General features: G+C 39.8%; 1 protein-coding gene across 1 annotated transcript in view; it reads left to right on the top strand.

Annotated features, from left to right (window-relative positions):
- The window catches only part of LOC133425114 (histone-arginine methyltransferase CARM1-like), a 35,099-nt gene extending 25,434 nt beyond the window's left edge, over positions 1 to 9,665 (top strand). Inside the window, exons 8-12 of the mRNA XM_061715793.1 lie at positions 2,146 to 2,227; positions 3,125 to 3,210; positions 3,879 to 3,968; positions 6,950 to 7,087; positions 9,215 to 9,665. Of these exons, the coding sequence (XP_061571777.1) occupies positions 2,146 to 2,227; positions 3,125 to 3,210; positions 3,879 to 3,968; positions 6,950 to 7,087; positions 9,215 to 9,329 (511 nt within the window). The 3' untranslated portion in view covers positions 9,330 to 9,665. The remainder of the gene's footprint in view (positions 1 to 2,145; positions 2,228 to 3,124; positions 3,211 to 3,878; positions 3,969 to 6,949; positions 7,088 to 9,214) is intronic.
- Positions 9,666 to 22,153: the final 12,488 nt, after the last annotated feature.

Genomic DNA, 22,153 nt, shown 5'->3' with positions numbered 1-22,153 from the left:
TTAATTTCTACAGAAGAATATTTATTTTATTATTATTATTATTTTATATTTATTTTCAAAACCTCTTTCAAGACCTCACTGTTGACCTCACTTGTATTTTTTTGTGCAAAGTTGATGCTAATCAACCTGTTTTCCAAATGAGAATCGATAAGAAAATCGATAAGAGAATCGAATCGAAAATGGAAATTTGGAATTCGAAAAATCTTCTCAATTCCCGTCCTTAGGCAGGAGTCTCTGTGTTTGTGGATGTTTGCAGATGACACTGTGGTCTGTATGGAGAAGAGAGATGAAGGTCATCTGCAAACATGTGTGGAGGTGACGAAGGAGCGGGGGTTTAAATATTTGGGCTCAACTGATGAAAACAGATTGTGGAAAAGAGGTGAAGAGGCAGAATGGTGAGGGTGGACCTCAGTTATTTGTGATAGAAGATCAGACCTCGTCTGTGGTTGGAGACGACAGGACTGACAAGGAAACAGGAAGTAGAAGTGGAGGTGCAGAAGATGAAGATGGTCAGATCAGCAAAGATGGACAGAATCAACCAGTTAGACGAGTTGGAGACAAAGTGACAAACATTGACAGACAAACAAAACAAATGCTCCAGATTGAATTAGCAATATAATGGATGAATAAATAAATAAAAAGTCAAAATGTCAAGAAAAAAGTTGAAATTTCGAGATTAATGTTGAAGTACAATTTTGAGGAAAAAGTCGAAATGTTGAAATGTCGAGAAAAAAGTCGAAATGTCGAGAAAAAAGTTGAAATGTCGAGAAAAAAGTTGAAATGTCGAGATTTATTTTGAAGTACAATTTCGAGGAAAAAGTTGAAATGTCGAGAAAAAAGTTGAAATGTCGAGATTAATGTTTAATTACAATTTCGAGGAAAAATTCGAAATGTTAACAAAAAAGTCAAAATTTCGTGAAAAAAGTCAAAATTTCGAGAAAAAAGTCGAAATGTCGAGAAAAAAGTTGGAAAGTCGAGATTAATGTTTAATTACAATTTCGAGGAAAAATTCGAAATGTTAACAAAAAAGTCAAAATTTCGTGAAAAAAGTCAAAATTTCGAGAAAAAAGTTGAAATGTCGAAGAAAAAGTTGAAATGTTGAGAAAAAAGTGCACAATAAAATAAAATCTTCCTCTCAGATATTTTTCTCCTGCATGGCCCAGATACTATTCCGTAGATAACGGACGACATTGTTGGAGATTTACATCCTCTGAGTAAAGTTGAAAAGTTGAAAAGTCACCAGGACGATTGTATCCAGGGAACAGTTTTAGGATAGGGGGGCGTTTCATTCAAACTTCTCACCTAAAAATATTGAAATGAACTGAATTTGAACTAGTTCAAAGTGAAAATGGTGAACTATGAATGTGAACTATTCATTTTTAAACTATGTCAACTAGTTCATGAGGAGTAGGAACTTGCAACAACACTGCAGCACGGACAAGGAAACAGGAAGTAGAACTGGAGGTGCAGAAGATGAAGATGGTCAGATCAGCAAAGATGGACAGAATCACCCAGAGTTAGACGAGTTGGACACAAAGAGAGTTCATAAAGAGCTGGAGGTGGAGCAGGAGGGGCAGATGGAAACCCCTGATCCGGTGTCGTGACCCCTGAATGGAAAAGGACGATAAATAAAGTCGTGCTGTTGTTCTGCACCATTTTCTCTTTTCCACGTTAGACTTGTATTCCCACAATCCAGGAAAAATTCCTGCAAACAATACATCCTCTGTTTAGCCGTTTGCTTTGTTCACGCTCGACTTGCAGCGGGTGCGAGCGCCGCTACGCTCCGCGCCGCTACGCTCCGCGCTGCTACGCTCCGCGCCGCTAACGCTACAGGTCAGGCTACGCTGGCCTGCAGGAATGACAGCAAACTACAAACCAAGGTTTTTTCCACCAGACTGGTTCCAGCTCTCTTGGAAAATACTTCCTAGCTGCAGCAGCGGCGTCGTCGGCGATGCCTGCACGGCTCTGAGTTATTACCTGTCCTTCACGCCGCGGCTCTGCGGCTCTGCGGCTCTGCGGATGCGATTAAAGTCCAGATGTGGCGTCCAGCCGGGCGTGCAGCAGAGGAAGTGCTAGAGCTGGGAGCAGCCAGATGTGGCGATCATGACCGTGTAACGCTCTCTGTGCTCTCTCTGGTCTCTGCAGGCAGCAGAGGAACTTCTACGGCGTCAACCTGAGCGGCCTGCACGCCGCCGCCGTGGACGAGTTCTTCACACAGCCCATCGTGGTGCGACCCTGCAACCTTTTATTTTATTTTATCTTTTACTTTGTCTGCATATATATATTAATGGTTAATACCACGTTGGTAAAAACCTGAGGCATATATATATATATATATATATATATATATATATATATATACATACATATATTTTATATATTATAAAATATATATAATATTATATATATTGTGTATATATATATATTGTATATATATATATTTCTTATATATATATATATATATATATATATATATATATATATATATATATATATATATATATATATATATATATATATATATATTTATTTATTTCACTTCGTCTGCATATATATTGGTAAAACCTGAGGCATATATATATATATGCATTTTTAATATATCATATATATATATTTTTTTTTAATATATCATATATATGTATTTTATTAATATATTTTTTTTGTTTGTTTGTTTGTGTTTTAATATCTTTAATATATACATATTATATATATATATGTATATATGTATATGTGTATATATATATATATATATACACATATACATATATATATATATATATATATATATATATATATACTGTATATGCCTCAGGTTTTTACCATTTTTTTTCTTTTTTTTTGATTACTATTGTTATTATTATTTTATTTATTTATTTATTTCACTTAGTCTGCATATATATTGGTAAAACCTGAGGCATATATATATATATATATATATATATATATATATATATATATATATATATATATATATATATATATATATATATATATATATATATGCATTTTTAATATATCATATATATATATATTTTAATATATCATATATATGTATTTTATTAATATATTTTTTTTGTGTGTGTATTTTTTTTAAATATTTTTTAACACTGAGTGTCGTTTCCAGGACACGTTTGACATGCACGTCCTGGTGGGTCGGTCTGTGAAACACTCCATCAACTTCCTGGAGGTGACGGAGGAGGAGATTTACAGGTGAGTCACAGCTCCGCTAACATGCTGCTATGTGCTGCAGGTCCAAACCACCCGCAATAAAGCTGCTTTCATCAACTAAAATTATGACTAAATATCGTCGTCAACAAACCTTTATCACCTGAGGAAAATGAGACGAGACGCAACGAAAATGCTGGTCATGTGACGATAACGATAATTAAATATATAATGCAATATCGTAGAGGAATAAAAACCAGACTAAAATGTAGATTACAAAATAAAAACTCGAAATGTTGTAACAAAGATCCTTAATGTCCATGTTTTCAGTAGTTTCCTCTGGTTTAGTCTTTAGATCTTTGGATCCACATTTCGGTAGAACATTTCGTCTCGTTTTGGTCGATGAAAATGAAGACACATTTTAGCAGAGTTTTTATCTTGTAATCTACATTTTAGTCTGGTTTTTATTCCTTTACGATATTGCATTATATATTTAATTATCGTTATCGTCACATGACCAGCGTTTTCGTTGCGTCTCATTTTCCTCAGGTGATAAAGGTTCGTTGACAACGATATTTAGTCATAATTTTCCTTGATGAAAGCAGCTTTACTTCGGACCATAAACTGCACAAGAACTGGTCCCATCCTGCTGTGATGTCATCCAGAGGTTCCTGTTTTCGGTCAGTAATCTGAATTACTTCCTGTTCTTCCAGGATAGAGATCCCCTTCGTGTTCACGCTGCTCCAGTCCGGTCTGGTCCACGGACTCGCCTTCTGGTTCGATGTGGCGTTTCTGGGATCCAAGTAAGCAGAGCCGCCTGGGAGATTTGTGAGGCCCTGTGCGAAATGGCTGGGGGGGCAAAATTTTTGGGTTTTTCGGGTCGGATCGGGTGTCTATATGCGCAATTTTAACTCTCCAATTATCAAAATACTGGATACCTTCCCCTGCCTCATCATCATCTGGGCTTGCCTCGACGCGGGGCCCCACGGCTGCTTGAGACCCGATTTTTGTAACAAATTTATCAAACGAGCCTTTCAGAGAGGCATTAAACTCTTCCATTCTCTTTCGTTTTTTTCTTTTTTCATCCCGTGATGGAAATTTCCTGAATCTGTCTCGTTCTCTCGACATTGTGTGACAGTTTGTTCCACCTCCACCGTCTGGATCAGAGCAGCTTGTGTCTGCACTTGGTCTGATCAGTTGTATTGAACAACAGACACACGCATCATTGCACATATATTTATTGATATGCACAGACTAGTACACATTTAGGTCTGTAATGGAACGTGACTGTTGATATTTATAAGGGAAAAAACAAAAAAAAAAAACGAAAAAAAAAATTGAAAAAAAAAAAATTGAAAAAAAAAAAAAAAAAAAAAAACGCCCATAGCGCGAGGCCCCGTGCGGTCGCACGGTTCGCACACCCCTTGCAGCGGCCCTGCAAGCAAGTGATCGATTTCTTCAGTTTGACATAGTTGTTATATATTCATTGGTGTTTTCTTTTAGAATCGTTGAAAGGTTTTAGTTTCAGGAGTACATCAGTTTTCAGTGATCAAATCTCGTCTGTTCCACGTTTGGCAGATTTTATAGGGTAAAAGGCTGGTTTAGGTTGTTTTCGGGCCCATTATACCCTTTTTCCACCAAACCGGTTCCCATGCTGGTTCTGGTTCACAACTCCAGGTTCACAACTTGGAACCAGCTGAGAACCAGTTTGTTTTTCCACAGCTCGGGTGCTAAGGGGAGTCACGTCATTACGTCACTGCGAACGTCAGTTACGTCTCTGCTTTGCTGCATCCACATTAATTCCTCACTTATTTGAAAATGTCTCCGTCTCCCAGTCTTGCTATTGGTTGGTCTTAATAACTCCGCCCCTCCGCTTACGTAAGCGGTTCTTTCCTTTAAATCAGGGGTCTAAACCCAAAATGTTTTACATCCATATTGGACCAAAAACACAAAAAACTAATATGTCTGGAGCCGCAAAAAATGAAAAGTCTTGTGTCAGAATTAGAATGAAGAAACACATGCTGCATGTTTCTATGTTAGTTAGAACTGGGGGAGATTTTTATTTTCATTATGCACTTCGAGAAAAAAGTTGAAATGTCGAGAAAAAAGTTGAAATTAAAAAGGAAAGGAAGAAAAAAAAGAGAAAAAAAGGAATAAAAGAAAACACATGAACTCTTTTTGTTACGCAAATCTATGGAAGAGTATTAGAAAAATAAAAATAATATTTTAGAAGAGGAAGATTTTTTTTTCATTATGCACTTCGAGAAAAAAGTCACAATTTCGAGGAAAAAGTTGAAATGTTGATAAAAAAGGCAAAAGTTTCAACTTTATTTTTGAAATTGTATTTCAACATTAATCTCGACATTTCAACTTTTTTCTCAACATTTCAACTTTTTTCTCGACATTTTGACTTTTTTCTCGAAGTGCATAATGAAATAATAAAAAAAAAAAATCTTCCCCTCTCAAATATTTTTTCTCCTGCATGGCCCTGATACTCTTCCGTACAAACCTTGTAATATTTATTCTACACATTTTTACAGCGTTGGAAAACATTAAGAATGTTTGTGTCATGTTTGTCCTCCTACAGAAACCACATTAACACAAAAAATATATATTTCCCTCCCCATCGATTTCCATTTTCAAACATTTTTGAAAAAGCTCCAGGAGCCACTAGGGCGGCGCTAAAGAGCCACGGGTTGATGATCCCTGTACTAGACCAGCAAAGAGTTGGTTCTACCTTGGAACCAGTTCTTCTGGCCCGGAACCAGTTCTTTGTCAGTGGAAACAGAAAGCCCGGTTCCAAACTCAGCACTGCCCCAGAACCAGAACCAGAAACAGAACCAGAACCAGCCCTGGAACCGGTATGGTGGAAAAGGAGTATGAGCTGCTTCAGTTTCAAGGCCTTGAAGATACCAAACGGGAACTCGGTTCTTGTGCCGAAGCCTCCACACAAGCCTACTGGCACCTCTAACTTTAAGTTTAAGTTTATTTAGAAAGGTCAATGCATATTATTGAACACACATTAATCAGTGTAAATACACCGGATTTTAGCAGAAATGCTAGTTTCCACCCACAGTCCAAACCAACAACAATTCAGTCAAACAATACAATCAAACAGGGAACAAATATAAAACATACATAGTAGGAAAAAAATAGATTTAGCAGCATTTAAAAACAGTATGGATTGTATCTTAAAGTGACTTTAGTTTAAAGTGACTTGACCAAAAAAATGCATATTACTATAATGAAATACCAACGATGGTAATATTATGGTACCAAGAGTATCCAAGTTGTGTAACATACAGTACAAAGTGTGTGTTGCATTGTACATTGCCCTAGTACGTACAAATTAAAACAGTAAAAAAAAAATACTAAAAACAATAAAAAACAGATAATTAACATTAAAACAAACTACACAAGTTTAAGCCTGGTTGTGATAACAGTGTTGTTCCTCCAATAGCCATGATTTAAAATGTTTGGTGAAAGAGGTCAGAGAGGGAATCTCTCAACGATCGTTGGCGTCTTCATGGACATTACTTTGTGTATAACTTGAGTGGAAGGCTGTGGTTCCATTGAGCTGTCACCTTCGATCTGAGCTGCAGTTAAACATATTTGATTGTTCTCCCCCTGTGTCTCCAGGTCCACGGTGTGGTTTGATCTAAGATGCAGTTAAATACATCAGTAACATATTTAATTGTTCTCCTCCTGTGTCTCCAGGTCCACGGTGTGGTTTGATCTAAGCTGCAGTTAAACATATTTAATTGCTCTCCCCCTGTGTCTCCAGGTCCACGGTGTGGTTGTCCACGGCCCCCACCGAGCCTCTAACCCCCTGGTCTCAGGTCCGGTGTTTGTTTCAGACGCCGCTCTTCGCCAAGATTGGACAGACTCTGTCTGGGTCGGTTCTGCTGGTGACGGATAGCAGGTACGAAACTGGATCCAGCTGGATCATTGGTGGGGCCAAGTGGGTCACATGACCCCCCAGTCTGACTCATCGTTCGTTAATTTTTGTTTGTTTCTAACACGTATAAAAAACAAGAAAAAAGATAAGAAAACAAATCCAGGTTTTTTCAATGTTTGAATCCAAATGACTAGTTTTGTTTTGTATAAAACCTCCTGAGTTGAGATTCATAAAAGGGTTGGTATAATAAGCCTTGGCTTCAGCCTGTACCTTTTCGGTGCCATTTAATATATTGGACTATTTTTATGTTGTATTATGTTGTATCCAAATGGACCGAAATAAAAACTCAAAATCAATCAAAAATCAGGTGGGCATTCCACCAAATAAAGAAAAAAAACAACATCAAAACACATATTTCGAGTTACATGTTGGAAAAGGAGTGGGAGGAAGAATAAACTTATTTAATCCACCCCCTTTCCACAACTAAACATAAATTATACGTCTGTATTTATTTTTTATACAATACACTAATTTGTATAAATATATATCATCTTTACAAAAATAACCTGTTTAATACAAGATGTAAGCTCTATCATAAATATAATATAACTATGATATAAATATAATACATATATCTAAGTATATAAACATACAAAGACAACATGATAAAATAGCAGAACACACACAGCTGGTGATCTTTAAACACAGTCTTCACTTTTACACCTCAAATAAACTACCGTATTTTCTGGATTATAAGCCGCACCTGCATATAAGCCGCATCCACTCTATTAAAAAAAAAAAGGTATGCAAGCCGCAGATATTTCTGTTGTTCGATTAGATTTTTACTACATGTACAGAAGGATTTTGAACTGTAAATGATGTACATGTTTGTACCTAAATAGATCCTTTCCTAACAGTGTCTTTTAACACGGCAGCAACTTTGCTGATTAAAACGGGACAGAACCAAGAGAAAATAACCGCTATTTATTTATCTGTTTATCTGTTTGAAATCTGCTTCTACTTCTATCTGCTAAAAAAAAAAGTAGCGTATTCTTCTTTGCATTTATTTTGTCTTAGTTTTGATTCTAATTCTGGTTAGAGCGCCCCGAGCGGTGGAAGAAAAATCCACAGAATAGCCTTTGTATAAACTGCATGGTTGAAAACCTATGAAAAAAGTAGCGGCTTATAGTCCAGAAAATACGGTATTTCTTTATATTTCTTCTTAAATTGTTTTATGTTTGTACATTCTTTTAACTCCAAATTCAAACCATTCCACAGTTTAATTCCACGAAATGATAGGAGTTCATTAAAGTATGACACGTGAAAATGGCATAAAATTCGCCAAAATTACACGATTAATTCAAAATGGCCGACTTCCTGGAACTATCAAATATGGACCAATCAGATGAAGGGTGGGCGCGCTTTTTGGAGTCTAGCGTCGCCACGGTAACGCTTTTGAAAGAGAAAAGTAATGCGCGTAGTCGCAGGATGGAGACGCTCATTTTGATGTATAACACACCTGGGTGCACGTTACGGTTCGGGCCGTATTAACGGCCGAATAAATGACATAAATTGCGTCAAAATTACACGATTAATTCAAAATGGCCGACTTCCTGTTTGGTTTCGGCCATGGCGCCAAGATACTTTTCTTTAAGTTGCGACATGATACAGGTGTGTACCGATTTTGGTGCATGTACGTCAAACCGTATTGTGGGGCTTGAGGCACAAAGTTTTCTAGGGGGCGCTGTTGAGCCGTTAGGCCACGCCCCTTTTTGACACTATTAGAATACGTAATTTTTCGCCTGATGCACAAAAACCTCTTTTTGTTTTGTTTTGGAACAAGGTTTTTTTGCTTATAATGAAAAGATAAATCTTGTTCCACTGGCAGATTTTTCTACTTATTTCAAGTGAAAATCTACTTGAAACAGGTGAAAATTGTTGTTTTTTCCAGTGATGAGTCTTGTTTTAAGTGTAATGAGATCTTTTGACAAAAAATTTGACATTTTAACTAGAAATAAGACAAATATTCCTGGTAAGATTTTGAGTGTTTGCAGTGTAAGTATTTACTTCAATCCTACATGCATGTTTGAAATAAAATCTTCAAATCAAATGAAAACTACCCGGACTAACGGGTCCGTTCTCTCCCAGCAGACAGAGCTACGAGGTCCAGATCTCGGCCACGGTCGACCAGTCGGGCTTCAGGTCTGGAAACAAGCTGGACCTCAAGAACCCTTTCTTCAGGTTCTACTTCCTCTCTGAGACATGAAGATGGTTATTTATGAATGTATTATTCTGTCTTATGTTAACATAAGTTACGTTGGTGAAAATAAAACCCTTGAAATTATATTGGTCTGACTGTGACTGTGCAGAACTTATTGAATAATCAGTAGAAAACAATATAGAGATCCTGTCAGGGTTTGACACTTCGCCCCAGTGTGAGTTTCAGTTCTGTCCCTCCTGTTTCCTATTTGCCCTGATTGTGTCTGCACCTGTGTCTCGTCGTGTCTCGTTATCCCCTGTGTATATCTGGTCTTGTCATTCCTTTGTTCCCTGTCGGTCCGTACTGGTTCTTCCTCCATGTCTCCTCGTAGTTTTTCCTGATCCTGGTTTTTTTTTATCCTGCCCTGCAGCGTTTTTAGCATTGTTTTTTGTAATAAACCCTTTTTTGTTGAGCACTCCTGCCTCCTACTCTGCTCTCCTGCGCTTGGGTCCTCAACAACCACACATCATAACAGATCCAACAAATCCATTATTCTTTCAGTTAAAATTGTTGAAATTTCATGAATTAGTAGATTATAGTATTCTGCAAATTATGTTTAAAGCTCATAAAAATACTTAACCAATCAACCAATCAATTTTCATTTTGCAAAAAAGAGCCATAAGAATAATCAGTAGAAAACGATATAGAGATCCAACAAATCCATTATTCCTTCAGTTACAATTGTTGAAATTGTTTGAAAATTTATGCAATTGTTCCTTTTACTAATACAAACTTTTATAAAATAATCCAGTGATTTAAATGTTGATACAAGGCAGTAAAAACTGCTTTTTCCATTGATGTGAATGAGATACGGCTGTTTGGTCCAACCAGATAAACCGGATGCAGCAACGGAGGATGTTTCTTGTGTTCTAGTATTCTGCAAATTATGTTTAAAGCTCATTAAAAAAACTTTACCAATCAACATTCAGAAAAGATTTGAAAAAAGAGAAAGCAAGTATAACTTAAAAGGAACAGAGATTTAAAAAAAAACAAGATTCCGGACTAAATTGATGGAACGTTGTGTTTCTGTGAAAGGAATCAGTTTATGGAACAATCTGAATAAAGAAAACAAAGAATCAAATCAAACATTACATTCAAAAGAACAATTAAAGCCTGTATGTTAAGTAAATATAATGAAATATGTTAGTTAAGTTTGATTGACATCCCCATAGCCGGCGGTAATTTTATTTTATTTTAGTTTTTTATTTACTTAGTAGTTTTTAAAATTTTTAATTTATGTTATTTGTACATTTATTTTTTGGGGAAAAAGGGGCAGATTAGATAAGATTCTTCTTCTTTTTGCTCCCTTTTAATTCACAATTTAGGAACATTTGTATTGAATTGTTTGTTTTATTTTTGAATGAAATAAAGAATAAAATGAAATGAAAATTCAGCCAAGATGTACTTTATGCAGGTAAATATAAATATAGTATGGTGAAGGTCAGAAAATTAGAAAATGGTGTAAAAGTTAATGTATTTCAATAATTCAACTTAAAAGGTGAAACTAATATATTACATAGTCTCATTATGCAAAGTAAGATGTTCTAAGCCTTTATTTGTTACAATTTTGATGATTGAATTGTTTTTTATTTGGGGTTTTCATAAACTGTGAGCCATAATCACCAAAATTATAACAAATAAAGGCTTGAAATATCTCACTTTGAATGTAGTGGGAAATGTATTTTTTTTTCACCTTTAGTTGAATTTACTGAAACGAATGAAGTTTTGCAATATATTCAAATTTTCCAACCTTCACCTGTATATAAGACATCAATAAATAACAGAGAGCAAACCAACATATATGCTGTCTTTAATGTATCCTGTCCTTTATTTTGTTCATTATTGTTAGTTTGTTGTTCATGTGTGTTTATTGATCTCTGGATCAATACATTCTGTAAATGCTGAACCATAAATGATTGAAATGTTTATGGAGGTGATCTGTAGGAGGTAGGTCTGCCTTAAAGTCTCTCTGCTTCGTCTCCATGGCAACTCCAAACAGTCAAATGTGTGGTCAGTTCCCACCAAGCCGAGCTTCCAACATCTCCAAGGTGTTTTCCATCCTGTCAATGAGTTTCCAAAACCACAGCTGGCCTGCCATTCTGTTCAAGAATCGCATCCATTTTGCGATTTTGTTCACGCAACGTTTCAGTCTGAGTGTTGGTTGCACAGCTGATTCCTACAGAAACGTTAAGCAGCTTTAAAAGAGCCAGAATAAGCGTCTACGTTTTCCAAATTTGTTGATATGTCAGGTAACCGGCAGCTCCAAAACGTGGAAACGCTGTTATCAGAACCTTAATTATGAGACCCGCCATTGCTGAAAATTAAAGAAACTAATAAATAAATGCTTTGCAAATTGTCAGGGCTGGTGTGGTGAGGACCCAGATGCAGGAGAGCGAGAGGCAGGAGTTCAACAAAAAAGGGTTTATTTTACAAAAAGGCAAAAACCAAAAACCAAAAGCGCTGCTTGGCAGGATCAAAAGTCACACAGAAACAGGGATCAAAAAACTAGAGCAAAAACTTGGCAGGACACATGGAGGAAAGAAACAGGACCGAACCACAAGGAGCAAGGGAAAGACAAGACCAGATATACACAAGGGGGTAACGAGACACAGGTGTGAACAATCAGGGCAGATGGAAGACAGGCGGAGCAAAACACAAACACAAACTGGGGGAAATGTCAAACCCTGACACAGATAAAAGAAACGCTGCAAATATAAAGAAACGCTGCTGCAAATAAAAAAAAACGACGCAAATAAAAAAGCCACAACGAAAGTGAATTACCGGGGACTATTTTTGCTGATGCACCGGTGTTTTTACGTGAGAGGAGAAGAAGACGAAGAGGACGTAAGTGAAAAGGAAGAAATAAGAAGAGCGAGGAATAAGAAGAACAACGAACGAGAAAATAAGTGAAAAGGTTAGTGTTCAACGTTGCTACGTGTCATTTTTAATGTGCAACACCGGTGCATCGGCAAAAATAGTCCCCGGTAATTCACTTCCGTTGTGGCTTTTTTATTTGCGTCGTTTTTTTATTTTATTTGCAGCGGGGTTTCTTTATATTTGCAGCGTTACTTTTATTTTCAGCAGTGGTGGGTCTCAGCCATGTACAAAACCAAAGACATGTTAAATCATAAAAGTTTATACTTAATTTACTGTTCTCTTATACTTCCTTATTTAACTTACTGTGTGGAACTATGGGGATCTACGTTTAAAACCATAACCATAACTGTTTTACTACAAAAACGATCTATATGCATCATAAATAAAGCGGGATATTTTGATCATATTAATCCCTTATTTTTCAATTCTCATATTATGAAGTTGACTTGGTTTATTATAGAACAATGCAAATCATGTTTAAAGCAAAAAATAAAACACTACCAGATAGTGTGGAGCAGTTTATTACAAAATGAAATGACAAAGTTATTACATTTTGGATGTTTATTACAAAATGCACCGTTATTACAAAATGCGGCTCAACAAGGTGTGTGTTTGGTCTTGTTCCACCTGTGCAGGTGTGTGTTTGGTCTAGTCCACCTGTGCATGTGTGTTAATCAGCAGAGAATCGGCCAGGAAGCTGAACTTTGTGGTAAAAACACTCTGACATGATTCCAGATGGAAGCAGGTCGACGTCCTCGTCCTTAAAACAGAAAGACATTCTTACAATGATGCACTTACTGGTTTTTCATTAGAATCACCTCTGACGCTTGAGGAACTCCCACTTTGAAGAAGTAAGAGTAACTTGTTTACCTGTGCATTTTCCAGTGTCTCCGAGTTCTCCGGGGTGAAACGTGAAGGATCCTTCATCCTGCAGCTGCTCCTCTTCCTCCTGAAGTACCGACAAGTCAAACCTGCACAAAGATGACAGAGAAAACTTCAACGACTGAGTTCCTGACAATGAACATGCAGTTTACAGTTGATTAAATCACGCCATTTTGTTTGGTCCACGTGACGTGACGTTGTTTTGACACATGCAGATGATCGGAAGTTTGTGTTTAATGCTTAGTTAGTTAGTTTATGCGTAGTTTAGACATCGGAAAGTGTTGTTTTATCATCTTTTTGACACTTGTGTAAATAAATTCTGATTAATTTGAATGAGAGAAGTTGTTTGTGTTTATTTTATACATATTTGTCACAACTGCTGGTTGTAAAGGTCTGAGCTCGGACTCCTTCCTTCATCGTTACTCTATATATATTCTATATAAACAGCTACTTTGAGACTGATTTAGCTGTTTAGTTATCACTTTCCTGATTAAATCCAACCTGATCTCACAAAAATCTGTGAAATGTCCACGACCTCTCACCACTATTTTCCGTGGTATATACACGGAAAATGGTATAATTCCGTGTGAGCACCACGGATAATGTACCATGCAAAGTCAATGGGATCCTTGGTCGTGATATTATTGCCCCGTCCTATGGCTAACCCCATGTTATTAATGCTCAGTAGGCACAGATCGGACCTGTACTTTTCGATTGGCGGGGCTTTGCAACTTCACCTTTTCCAACATTTGAACGGACGCCGTTGCCACAACATTTGACCAAATCAAGTAAAACTTGACATGTGGCCTCCATATGGGGCCTAGATTGGGCTTGCCAAGTCTCAACTCTGTGAACCCTCTGCAACGTCAACTAGCTCTGTGGAAGTCGTACAGCCACGGGACCAAAAAATCCTAGCAAAGGGCCTTCTGCATTGCAACATAGTCAAAAATACGCCTCCCAGCTCAAATCGTTAGTGAATTATAAAAAAAACACACAAAAAAGGCCTGAAAAAGGCACCACACACGGTGACCTTTGGTACTTCCGAAGGTCGCACGGGTCTGGACCTTGGCACAGTGGATGAAAGTCACCTCCTGATACAGAGTCTAGAATTTCAGCCTCCTAGCTCAAAGCGTTAGTGAACTGTGCAAAAATAGACACGAAATAGGCTTTGCAGGCCCGAAAAGCAACACACGCAGTGACCTTTGACACTTCCGAAGGTCACACAGATCTGAAACTCGGTACAGTGGATGAGTCACCTCCTGATACAGAGTCTAGAATTGCAGCCTCCTAGCTCAAAGCGTTAGTGAACTGTGCAAAAATAGACACGAAATAGGCCTCATAGACAAACCTATAACAATACATGACAAACTTCCTGTGCCTACTGAGCATTAATAACATGTCATAATCGAAAGAGAACTACGGTAATTAAAACGGATGTCCTTAACATGAACCTACTGGATTATTGAATTATCAAGGAAACTTTCGTGTTTTTGTGTTTATAAATTTTAAAGATATTAAAAGAAAACCATAAGACAATGAGGAAAATACTGTGGCGAACAAGTCGTGCCCAGAACGTGTGTCGAACCTCATAACAAAACTTCTGTGCCTAATGAGCATTAATAACTGACAGTAACAAACAGTACCTTGCGTGACAAAAACTCATAATTTAGCCACTATAACAAAGAATAATATATAAAAAATAATAATGTCATAATCCGTGTATATATCACGACCACGGATCCCATTGACTTCGCATAGTACTATATCCTTGGTGCTCCCATTAAAACCTCAATAAAACACTGCTAAAACAGCGTTAAAAACATGCTTTTACAAACTGACAGCAACAAACAGTACCTTGCGCGACAAAACCTCATAATTTAGCCACTATAACAAAGAATAATATATAAATAATAATAATGTAATAATCCGTGTATATATCACAACAACGGATCCCATTGACTTTGCATGGTACAATATCCGTGGTGCTCACACGGAATTATACCATTTCCGTGTTAGTGACACGGAAAATAGTGGTGAGAGGTCGTGGGCATTTCCCGTTTTTCAATTTGATAAATAATCTATATATTTATAAATTATGAATAATTGTTGAAGGACAATTGGCACAACACGACTGAAACAACACTCACCTACGACCACTAAAGTCAGGATGATGTTCAGACAGAAGGAGCTGAGAACAATCGCATCATTCTTCCACGTTCTGGTGTCTCTGGTTCCTGATTTGTCTGTGGTTCCTGGTTCGTCTGTGGTTCCTGGTTGGAGGTTCAAGTCCTCATGAGGAGTGACGGACACAACTGGAACTGGAAAAGACAACGATTAATAAACACTGAGAACCCGTTCAAAAAGTACTAAACTTTGTCCTAAACTGACACCAGTCCTTCTGCTCAGGTTTGTAAAGCGACTGAAAGGTTTCACGACGTCTAAAAACCACAGAGGAAGTTAGTTTGTCCACCGAGGTCTTTTAACCCTTTAATAGTGTAATAATGAAGCTCTGAGCTCAGGCTGTGTGTGCGTGTATAATATCCTATACATATGATATTCCAAGGGGTTTCTTAATTAGCTTTTTGAATATTGATTTCTGTGTTAATTTAGTCCAATTCCATGATTTCATTGATCTATATTCTACTGTTTGCTTCAGAAGATTACTGTTTGGCTTAGGAAGTGAAAACCGTCCCTTTGCTGCCCGTCTAGTGGCGTATGCAGACGACTCTAGATTGTACTGATATATTGGTTTTGGATTGTAGAACCTTCAATATTGAAATGAAGGAAGTGAAGGAAACGGTGACGGCAGCGTCTGACCGTCAAAATAAAAGTCTTCTTTGACTAGACATCCTGCAGCTTCTCATATTCTACTGGAAAATCAGGAACTTACCTGAGATCAGGTGGAAAGTGTCCACAAACGTAATCTTTCCACTCCTCATCTCTCCACAGAAGTAACGTCTGAAGTCTTCTGCTGTGAGGTTTTTGATCACAAGTCTGTTTTCTTGGATTAAATATTTGGTTTCAAAATCAGGAGATGAGTACTCGGGATCTGAGGAATAAGTACGTCCAATGCCTCCTCTCAGCTGGTGGTGGATCTCCATGTACCAGTACATGTCTCGTATATTGACAGAGCAGGTTAGAGTAACATCTCCACCCAGATCTTGGACCGTCACATACTCGTCCTCTGCAGAGACCAGAACCAGCACCAGAACCAGCAGGATCTTCCCCAGCAGCTCCATGACGGTTCAGCTGCTACGACTAGACAGAGTCGTCTGAAAGCAGCTCTGCTGCAGAACCACCTCCTCTTCACTTCCTGTTTACTCGCCGCTTCAATCCAGTTTGACGTCAAACCGCAAAGACCAAATAAGTCTGAGAGGACGGAAGAGGAACCACATGCTAGCAGCAGCAGGACCTCCAAAGGTGTACTAGTACTAGCTGGTGAAGTATTCACTTTAAAGGATTGGAGGGTATGTAAAGGTACCAGCAGAGGGAGTACTACAGTCCTGTAGTATTAGTACCAGCAGAGGGAGTACTACAGTCCTGTAGTATTAGTACCAGCAGAGGGAGTACTACAGTCCTGTAGTATTAGTACCAGCAGAGGGAGTACTACAGTCCTGTAGTATTAGTACCAGCAGAGGGAGTACTACAGTCCTGTAGGCCAGAGACCAGAGTAAAGCCGTCCAGAGTAGTGTATTACCCAAAAATACCTTCCTACGTGTTCTGGGCCGACTACAACGATTTCAGTAATAAAAAATTACAGCTCATCCAAGTCTTTACGTCCTTGAGGCAAGATTGAAGTTTATTTAGCTGATTTAAGTCATCCGGCTTCATAGATAAGTATAATCGACTGTCATCTGCATAGCAGTGTCTCCTGATGATTCACCTAAAGGAAGCATTTAAAGAGAGAACAGAATTGGACCAAGTTGGGGGTCCTGCTGTCCTGGATAGTTGGGGGTCCTACTGTCCTGGATAGTTGGGGGTCCTACTGTCCTGGATAGTTGGGGGTCCTGCTGTCCTGGATAGTTGGGGGTCCTGCTGTCCTGGATAGTTGGGGGTCCTACTGTCCTGGATAGTTGGGGGTCCTACTGTCCTGGATAGTTGGGGGTCCTACTGTCCTGGATAGTTGGGGGTCCTACTGTCCTGGATAGTTGGGGGTCCTACTGTCCTGGATAGTTGGGGGTCCTACTGTCCTGGATAGTTGGGGGTCCTACTGTCCTGGATAGTTGGGGGTCCTACTGTCCTGGATAGTTGGGGGTCCTACTGTCCTGGATAGTTGGGGGTCCTACTGTCCTGGATAGTTGGGGGTCCTACTGTCCTGGATAGTTGGGGGTCCTACTGTCCTGGATAGTTGGGGGTCCTGCTGTCCTGGATAGTTGGGGGTCCTGCTGTCCTGGATAGTTGGGGGTCCTGCTGTCCTGGATAGTTGGGGGTCCTACTGTCCTGGATAGTTGGGGGTCCTACTGTCCTGGATAGTTGGGGGTCCTGCTGTCCTGGCCTGAACCGTTTCAAAAGTACAAAACTTTGTCCTAAACTGACATCAGTCCTTCCGCTCAGGTTTGTAAAGCGACTGAAAGGTTTCATGAGGTCTAAAACCACAGAGGAAGTTAGTTTGTCCACCGAGGTCTTTTAACCCTTTAATAGTGTAATAATGAAGCTCTGAGCTCAGGCTGTGTGTGTGTATAATATCCTTTACATAAGGTGTTTCTTAATTAGCTTTTTGAATATTGATTTCTGTGTCAATTTAGTCATAAAGTGGTAAAGAATTCCATGATTTCATTGATCTATATTCTACTGTAGGCTTCATAAGATTAGTGTTTGGCTTAGGAAGAGAAAACCGTCCCTTTGCTGCCCGTCTAGTGGCGTATGCAGACGACTCTAGATTGTACTGATATAATGGTTTTGGATTGTAAAACCTTCCATATTGAAATGAAGGAAGTGAAGGAAACGGTGACGGCAGCGTCTGACCGTCAAAATAAAAGCATCCTGCAGCTTCTCATATTCTACTGGAACAGTCAGGAACTTACCTGAGATCAGGTGGAAAGTGTCCACAAATATAAACTTTCCATCCTTCTTCTCTCCACAGAAGTAACGTCTGGAGTCTTCTGCTGTGAGGTTTTTAATCACAAGTCTGTTTTCTTGGATTAAATATTTGGTTTTAAAATCAAGAGATGAGTAGACGGGATCTGAGGAAAAAGTACGTCCGATGGCGACTCTGAACCGATGGTGGATCTCCATGTACCAGTGGATGTCAGGTCTCCTGATGGAGCAGGTTAGATCTACATCTCCACCCAGATCTCCTCTCACCTCCGTCACGTACTCGTCCTCTGCAGAGACCAGAACCAGCACCAGAACCAGCACCAGAACCAGCAGGATCTTCCACAGGTCCATGACGGTTCAGCTGCTACGACTAGACAGAGTCGTCTGAAAGCAGCTCTGCTGCAGAACCACCTCCTCTTCACTTCCTGTTTACTCGCCGCTTCAATCCAGTTTGACGTCAAACCGCAAAGACCAAATAAGTGTGAGAGGACGGAAGAGGAACCACATGCTAGCAGCAGCAGGACCTCCAAAGGTGTACTAGTACTAGCTGGTGAAGTATTCACAGTAAAGGATTGGAGGGTATGTAAAGGTACCGGCAGAGGAAGTACTACAGTCCTGTAGTATTCTTGGCCGACTACAATGATTTCAGTAATAAAAAATTACAGCTCATCCAAGTCTTTACGTCCTTGAGGCAAGATTGAAGTTTATTTAGCTGATTTAAGTCATCCGGCTTCATAGATAAGTATAATCGACTGTCATCTGCATAGCAGTGTCTCCTGATGATTCACCTAAAGGAAGCAGTAAAGAGAGAACAGAATTGGACCAAGTTGGGGGTCCTGCTGTCCTGGATAGTTGGGGGTCCTACTGTCCTGGATAGTTGGGGGTCCTGTTGTCCTGGATAGTTGGGGGTCCTGCTGTCCTGGATAGTTGGGGGTCCTACTGTCCTGGATAGTTGGGGGTCCTGTTGTCCTGGATAGTTGGGGGTCCTGCTGGCCTGGATAGTTGGGGGTCCTACTGTCCTGGATAGTTGGGGGTCCTACTGTCCTGGATAGTTGGGGGTCCTGCTGTCCTGGATAGTTGGGGGTCCTACTGTCCTGGATAGTTGGGGGTCCTACTGTCCTGGATAGTTGGGGGTCCTACTGTCCTGGATAGTTGGGGGTCCTGCTGTCCTGGATAGTTGGGGGTCCTGCTGTCCTGGATAGTTGGGGGTCCTACTGTCCTGGCCTGAACCATTTCAAAAGTACAAAACTTTGTCCTAAACTGACATCAGTCCTTCTGCTCAGGTTGGTAAAGCGACTGAAAGGTTTCATGAGGTCTAAAACCACAGAGGAAGTTTCCACCGAGGTCTTTTAACCCTTTAATAGTGTAATAATGAAGCTCTGAGCTCAGGCTGTGTGTGCGTGTATAATATCCTTTACATAAGGTGTTTCTTAATTAGCATTTTGAATATTGATTTCTGGGTTAATTTAGTCATATAGTGGTACAGAATTCCATTGATCTATATTCTACTGTCTGCTTCAGGAGATTAGTGTTTGGCTTAGGAAGTCAAGACCTAGTCTAGTGTTGTATGCAGACGACTCTAGATTGTACTGATATAATGGTTTTGGATTGTAAAACCTTCCATATTGAAATGAAGGAAGTGAAGGAAACGGTGACGGCAGCGTCTGACCGTCAAAATAAAAGTCTTCTTTGACTAGACATCCTGCAGCTTCTCATATTCTACTGAAAAAGTCAGGAACTTACCTGAGATCAGGTGGAAAGTGTCCACAAACATAATCTTTCCATTCTTCTTCTCTGCACAGAAGTAACGTCTGGAGTCTTCTGCTGTGAGGTTTTTAATCACAAGTCTGTTTTCTTGGATTAAATATTTGGTTTCAAAATCAGGAAGAGAGTACCAGGGACTAAAGGAATAAGAGCGTCCAATGTATCCTTTGAGCTGGTGGTGGATATCCATGTACCAGTAAGTGTCCGGAATATTGACGGAGCAGGTCAGAGTGACATCTCCACCCAGATCTCCTCGGACCTCCGTCACCTCCTCGTCCTCTGCAGATACCAGAACCAGCACCAGAACCAGCACCAGAACCAGCAGCAGGATCTTCCACAGCAGCTCCATGACGGTTCAGCTGCTACGACTAGACAGAGTCGTCTGAAAGCAGCTCTGCTGCAGAACCACCTCCTCTTCACTTCCCATTTACTCGCCGCTTCAATCCAGTTTGACGTCAAACCGCAAAGACCAAATAAGTGTGAGAGGACGGAAGAGGAACCACATGCTAGCAGCAGCAGGACCTCCAAAGGTGTACTAGTACTAGCTGGTGAAGTATTCACATTAAAGGATTGGAGGGTATGTAGAGGTACCAGCAGAGGAAGTACTACAGTCCTGTAGTATGAGTGTTGGTACCAGTAGAGAATGTACTACAGTCCTGTAGTATTAGTACCAGCAGAAGGAGTACTACAGTCCTGTAGTATTAGTACCAGCAGAAGGAGTACTACAGTCCTGTAGTATTAGTACCAGCAGAAGGAGTACTACAGTCCTGTAGTATTAGTACCTGCAGAGGGAGTACTACAGTCCTGTAGTATTAGTACCAGCAGAGAGAGTACTACAGTCCTGTAGACCAGAGGTCAGAGTAAAGCCGTCCAGAGTAGTATATTACCCAAAAATACCTTTCTACGGTGTTCTGGGCCGACCACAACGATTTCAGTAATAAAAAATTACAGCTCATCCAAGTCTTTACGTCCTTGAGGCAAGATTGAAGTTTATTTAGCTGATTTAAGTCATCCGGCTTCATAGATAAGTATAATCGACTGTCATCTGCATAGCAGTGTCTCCTGATGATTCACCTAAAGCAGGGGTCGGCAACCCAAAATGTTGAAAGAGCCATTTTGGACCAAAAACACAAAAAACTAATATGTCTGGAGCCGCAAAAAATGAAAAGTCTTGTATCAGAATTAGAATGAAGAAACACATGCTGCATGTTTCTATATTAGTTAGAACTGGGGGAAGATTTTTTTTTTCATTATGCACTTTGAGAAAAAAGTCGAAATGTCGAAAACAAATTGAAATGTCGAGAAAAAAGTCGAAATGTCGAGAAAAAAGTCGAAATATCGAGAAAAAGTCAAAATTTCAAGAAAAAAGTCGAAATGTCGAGAAAAAAGTTGAAATGTCGAGATTAAAAAAGGAAGAAAAAAGAAAAAAAAAAAAAAGAAATTGGACCAAGTTGGGGGTCCTGCTGTCCTGGATAGTTGGGGGTCCTGTTGTCCTGGATAGTTGGGGGTCCTGCTGTCCTGGATAGTTGGGGGTCCTACTGTCCTGGATAGTTGGGGGTCCTGCTGTCCTGGATAGTTGGGGGTCCTGCTGTCCTGGATAGTTGGGGGTCCTGCTGTCCTGGATAGTTGGGGGTCCTGCTGTCCTGGATAGTTGGGGGTCCTACTGTCCTGGATAGTTGGGGGTCCTGCTGTCCTGGATAGTTGGGGGTCCTGCTGTCCTGGATAGTTGGGGGTCCTACTGTCCTGGATAGTTGGGGGTCCTACTGTCCTGGATAGTTGGGGGTCCTACTGTCCTGGATAGTTGGGGGTCCTGCTATCCTGTCCTGGATAGTTGGGGGTCCTACTGTCCTGGATAGTTGGGGGTCCTACTGTCCTGGATAGTTGGGGGTCCTACTGTCCTGGATAGTTGGGGGTCCTGCTGTCCTGGATAGTTGGGGGTCCTACTGTCCTGGATAGTTGGGGGTCCTACTGTCCTGGATAGTTGGGGGTCCTACTGTCCTGGATAGTTGGGGGTCCTACTGTCCTGGATAGTTGGGGGTCCTACTGTCCTGGATAGTTGGGGGTCCTGCTGTCCTGGATAGTTGGGGGTCCTACTGTCCTGGATAGTTGGGGGTCCTGCTGTCCTGGATAGTTGGGGGTCCTACTGTCCTGGCCTGAACCGTTTCAAAAGTACAAAACTTTGTCCTAAACTGACACCAGTCCTTCTGCTCAGGTTTGTAAAGCGACTGAAAGGTTTCATGAAGCGTAAAACCACAGAGGAAGTTAGTTTG

This window comes from Cololabis saira, chromosome 24 (assembly GCF_033807715.1).
Source record: "Cololabis saira isolate AMF1-May2022 chromosome 24, fColSai1.1, whole genome shotgun sequence".
In the NCBI taxonomy this organism is placed as follows: Eukaryota; Metazoa; Chordata; class Actinopteri; order Beloniformes; family Belonidae; genus Cololabis; species Cololabis saira.
This window is presented reverse-complemented; position numbering and strand designations above follow the sequence as displayed.